Source organism: Phanerochaete carnosa (genome assembly GCF_000300595.1).
Source record: "Phanerochaete carnosa HHB-10118-sp unplaced genomic scaffold PHACAscaffold_7, whole genome shotgun sequence".
Lineage (NCBI taxonomy): Eukaryota > Fungi > Basidiomycota > Agaricomycetes > Polyporales > Phanerochaetaceae > Phanerochaete > Phanerochaete carnosa.
In genome coordinates this window covers 220,425-225,418 of record NW_006767634.1, presented here as the reverse complement: position 1 = coordinate 225,418, position 4,994 = coordinate 220,425, and the positions used below count along the sequence as shown (strand labels likewise).

The 4,994-nt window shown below is 58.9% G+C and overlaps 3 protein-coding genes across 3 annotated transcripts; 2 read left to right on the top strand and 1 right to left on the bottom strand.

Annotated features, from left to right (window-relative positions):
- Positions 1–271: 271 nt before the first annotated feature.
- Positions 272–1,285, top strand: PHACADRAFT_197416 (uncharacterized protein; the record flags this gene model as incomplete). The annotated part of the gene is made up of 1 exon (XM_007397634.1): positions 272–1,285. The coding sequence occupies one exon, from the start codon at positions 272–274 to the stop codon at positions 1,283–1,285; it is 1,014 nt and encodes a 337-aa protein (XP_007397696.1).
- Positions 1,286–1,710: 425 nt separating this feature from the next.
- On the bottom strand, positions 1,711–2,643 carry PHACADRAFT_99105 (uncharacterized protein; the record flags this gene model as incomplete). The annotated part of the gene is made up of 4 exons (XM_007397633.1): positions 1,711–1,858; positions 1,912–2,012; positions 2,066–2,146; positions 2,209–2,643. The coding sequence occupies 4 exons, from the start codon at positions 2,641–2,643 to the stop codon at positions 1,711–1,713; spliced, it is 765 nt and encodes a 254-aa protein (XP_007397695.1).
- Positions 2,644–3,068: 425 nt separating this feature from the next.
- On the top strand, positions 3,069–4,063 carry PHACADRAFT_30101 (uncharacterized protein; the record flags this gene model as incomplete). Its single annotated transcript, XM_007397541.1, has 2 exons — positions 3,069–3,291; positions 3,414–4,063. The coding sequence occupies 2 exons, from the start codon at positions 3,069–3,071 to the stop codon at positions 4,061–4,063; spliced, it is 873 nt and encodes a 290-aa protein (XP_007397603.1).
- Between the last annotated feature and the right edge of the window lie 931 nt (positions 4,064–4,994).

The following is a 4,994-nucleotide window of genomic DNA, read 5'->3' as shown; positions in this document are numbered from 1 at the left end:
ACATTCCTAGCAACGCCTCCGGTGGTAGACAAGGCACGAACTTCGTTGTGGTCACGGAATGCAGTCATGCGCGAGCGGCGTGTGGGAACGGCTACGAACGCCATCATCTGCAGCCCTTTTAACATCTTTCAGTGCTGCGACCGACCATCCCCCTCCTGTTCTGCGACGACGCTGCATTATCTCGAATATCCCTCTCGCTTTCATTGCCCCCCTTTGCACCGCCCCGCCAATCTCAAGCGTCTTATTCCGACTGTCCCGATAACCGTCGGATATGGAGCACGACTTGTACTCACGCCCATACCCCGCTCCGTTGCAGACGTGCAACGTACTGAACCACAGGGAGCGCAGTCGTCTCGTCCGCAGCACGCGCAAGCTGGGGGCCGTGCTCGGGGCAACGCCCCAGCTTGCTGAAAATGTCGACTCGTCCTGGAACGCCTACCACGCAACCCACGTCGCCCTTCCCCTGTGCGAACCATCCAGCACACGTTCATCGACCTCCTCTGCACGCCCGCTCGTCAAGCCGCCCACGCGCCGGCACGCCTCCGTCTCCGAGCACCCCACCCGCGCGGATATCTACGCCTGCGCGTCCTCCGCGAGCTCGTCTGCTTCCCTCGCTGCACCCCCGCTCCCGCTCCCGCCCGCCCGCACGACCTCGCTCAGCGCGCGCTCGCGCAAGCCCAGCATGAAGTTCGGCATGTCCAAGTCGAAAGCGAAGCAGCAGCAGGCGCAGCCGCCGGCAGCGGACGCACCGCGCCCGCTCGCCCTACGGCTCGCCACCGGACCACCGCGCGCCCTCACCCTGCTGCCATCGACCCCATCACGGACGCCAAAATCGCCCGCGACGCCGCTCTTCGCGCCGCCGGGCACGCCGTCCTCGTTCGGGAGCGCCGCGACGACGCCGACGACGCCGGTCTTCCCCTCGGCCGCCGAGACGCGCCGGCGGCGCATGGCGAAGCTCACGCGCACGCTCGGCGAGATCATCCCGCCGCACCTCGTCTTCGGCGCGCGCAAGCCCCCCGGCAACATTGCTGCGGGGGACGCCGAACAGTACGGCGTCGTCGTCTCCGTCGAGGGCGGTGCGAAGCCCGCGGACGCCGGCCTCATGCCGCCGGCGCGGACATCGACGCGGGTGCGCCGCAGCATGTCGGTGGACCTTGGCGGCGCCCTGCCGCTCGCACGGTCGTCGCGAGTGTGGGTGACGGGGAGCAGCGAGTGGCGGGGCGAGTGGAATAGAAGGGACATTCGCGAGGTGCAGCAGGGCCTGCGATCACTCAAGGCTCGCTGAGCGAGCGTTGGACACGGTGCGGCTGCTGATTCTTTTTCTGGCTGTTCTCCGAACTTTGAGATGTTGCATTGAACTTATTGTAGACTTTGTCGAAATTTCACGCTGTATCTGCTCGAGTGTACGTGCTTTGTAATGATGTCCCGTAATGTAGTGTACTTTTAATTCGCGTTCTTATACTCTCACTTCATGCTTTGTTATCATTAGCTGTAGCCATATGCCTGTATCATAAACGTTACCTTATGTCTATGTAACCAGCTGCTTAGTCTCGTCGTTTCGTGCGTTCATACATACAAGTATACCATTACCTTCACAACGCAACAGTGATGCACAAGAACCAGAAGAGATCTAGATATCTATAGATGTCCAAAGAGGATACGGCGGCGCAGACGGCCGTTGCAGACGACGAGGCGAGCCCTCGACTGCTGCTACAACGCCTTGACAGGCGGTATCGCAGGCGACGGCGTGAGTGAACCTTCGGTCGGGGGTTCATTGGGGTCTGCGGGAGTGCCCATGCGTGCATGCAGCTTCTTTGCATTCAGAAGTTTGGCGTACTTGGGTTGGATGAACAGAGCACTGCGAGATGTCTGTCAACGGTTTCCACAGAGACGATGCCGAGCGGAACTCACTTGGCCTCTGCAAGGACCTTGCCGTCGACATCCTCTATCACGCCTGATACCTTCACCTTGCGGCCGTTCAGCTCATCGAGTTTGGTCTTGATAATGATGAACTGAAGCCCAGGGTCAGTGAGGGCCAAAAGGCGGTGGTGCCAAGCCGACGCACCTGATCCGCGCGTGTCGGTGCACGGTAATTAACGTTGAGGTATGCAGTGACACCGATCTTGTCCGGCAGATTGAGCAGAGCCTGCCGTGCACAGCTAGCGATCAGCGCACGGATATCAGAGCAGTGCCTGGATGCGGACGTACTATGCGCCCGAGCGACTCGTCCAGTAGCGTAGCAAGCAGGCCGCCGTGCACGATGCCCTCGTGTCCGCACAGCCCCGTGCCGACGTGCATGATCACGACCGCCTCACTCTCGTCCTTGCGCGCGCGCACGACAGGCGGCAGCGCCAGCTTTGCAGGCCCGCGCAGGGTCCCGCCCGTGAGGCTGTTCGCGAGCTGCTCCTTCGGAACCGACATGTACGGCCGCGTCTCGTACCACTCGTGTGCGTCCGACCGTGTGCGCAGCTCGTTCAGCACCGGCAGCTTCTGCAGCCGGCTCTCGAGCTCCTCGGTGTACGCGATCGCGGACGGGTGGTCTGGGTCTGGCGGCGGTGGCGCGATGCGCGGGGTGATGAACGTCGCTATCTGGGGTGGGTAGAGCGAGCCAAGTGCGTAGGCGGTGGATGCAACCGATGCCATCCAGAGCACGCTCCGTAGTGGTTTTGACCATCCCGATGAGCCGGTGCTAGAGGACTCGGACGAGGTGGATGCTAGCCTGCGTGCAGGTTGGCGGGGAAGTAGAGTGTTTCGAGAGAGAGCACGAGAAGCCGCGAGGTTCTTTCGCCTACAGGTGGCGGCAAACATTGTCGACGATGCGCGGTGAGGGAGGAGGAGGCAGGAGGAGAACGAGCCATTCCGCCGAAGGGTGCTGTGACAACCACGTGATGCTTCACTAGAGTTTCTCCGAGTATTTGTCCGTGTTAGGATCAAAGGCATCCGCCTTCCAAAATGAGTCCCCATGGTGGTAGCTTTGACGCCCTCTGGAATGTAAGTCAGTTATCGTTCTCGTTATGCCAATTACAAGGTAAATTTGAGCTATTATGCATTAAGCATGATGCCGACGCATGACCTACCGTAGGCCCGGGCTCATCAGCTCGTTTGGGCACTCCATCGCTCCTGACGGCGCTGCTTATCACTATTCGCGCCCTGGCCTGCCGCCTGATCCTACGCTTTGCATTCATGAGACCAATAACGAGATTGAACAGGATTCCAGCGACCTTATTGCCCAAGCCGAATGCTGCTATGTGGCGATCTGCTGCTCAGAGGAGGTCAGTGTCAGAGATGTACGTAAGTCATAACGCTCACCTGGTATATCTTCCCCCCTAGGCTCGTGCCCTCCGTGAGGTTTCGCCGTGTCCTTGCTTCTTGATTGGGACCTCCGGCCCCCAACATCGTTGTCAATGGCGCAGTATTTGCGGACCAGATCATCTCGCAGCGGCTTGCCACCATTTACGCCGTCCCCAGCGCCACAACGTCAGGGAGGTCGCCGGTTGTCCAGACGACCTACCGCGTTGCTCGGTTCTTCCGTGCACTGAAAATTTTTCTTCTAGAGCTCGACGATTACTACACCTGTCTTACCATATTCGCCACGCCTCAGACCCCGCCTGGCAAACCTCCGTATATCGGTCCCCACTTCATCAAGTTCACCAGGACGGACGGATCACAAGTGACGCTCGAGTACACTGAACGCCTGTCGGCCAACTATCCTGCGAAGGTCGTGTTTTTAGCGCTCGCTGACACGGGTTCTGGGACGAAGTCGACGGTGGTGGTCAAGTTCACGTACGAGTACTCGCTCGAAGGCCACAAGGCCCTCCCGAAATGGACCCGCCACTTGCGCCGAAGCTGTGGTTCTGCGGGAGCAGGTCGAGAGCGTGAGCAACGTGTACGTTGTTGTTATGGACTTCGTTCGCTACTGCGATCGCGCGCTGTCGGCAACCGACCGGGAGTGTGTGCGCGATGCAGTGCGGCTGCTCCACGCCAGGGACCTCGTATTTGGGGACCTGCGCGAGCCGAACGTGCTACGGCGCCCGGAGGGCGGAGCGATGCTTATCGACTTTGACTGATGTGGCACGGCCGAGAAGGCGCGATACCCGAACGACATCCTGATGGGGACGTGCATGCCATGGCACGAGAGCGTGCAGCGCGGCGGCTTGATCACCAAGGAGCACGACATTCACCTTCTCAAGCAGCTTATTGGCGAGCTTCGGGACTAGCAAAACACGCACATCGGTGATGTCAGGTTTGTGCACGCACGTACTCGTGCAAAGGACACGGATTACTCGTTAAATCCTACTTCAGGTTTGTGGTACTGCAACGAGGCCGAGAGTGTCGGCGTGTTCGTCGTCAAGATGGATTCGGTGTTCCTATTGCATTCGCCCACTGTTGTACGCCGAACGCGCGTCCCCGCGCTCAGCAGTGGAAATTGTCCGCAAGAACGGCCTCGTGCATCAGCAAAACCGCCAGCTCTTGGGGAGCGTCTTGAGCGTCTTGGATAACATGCTCAAGACGCCCAAGACCCCAAGACATCCGGTGTTAGCCAAGCTATGTCGTTTGTCTTGGGAAGACGCCTGGTCTTGGCCAAGACTCTCAAGACAGTCAACCAAGACAAGCTCAATGCGGCATGCTTATGGGTAAGACGGACATATTGGCTCAATCACACTCATATAAAACAGCTACAAATTGTATTTGTATACTTCTACTAAGACTGTGTACGTGTACTACCTGCTTAACTTGACAATGACTACAATGAAGGCAGATTGCATGTGGCTTAACACAGGTGTACGAAGTTTCAAGGCTGGCATGAGATCTTCAAGTGTCAGTGAGAGTAGCGGCCAGTGGGCGGAGTACGAATGAGAACGTACCTCATCCGACCCAACGCACGAGCTCCTCCACCTTCACGACCTTCGCATTTTGCATGGTTCTTGGTGTTTCATATACGTGGACAGAAGGCCACAGGGTGCCCACAGCGGTTGTAATTCAGAACGTGCTGC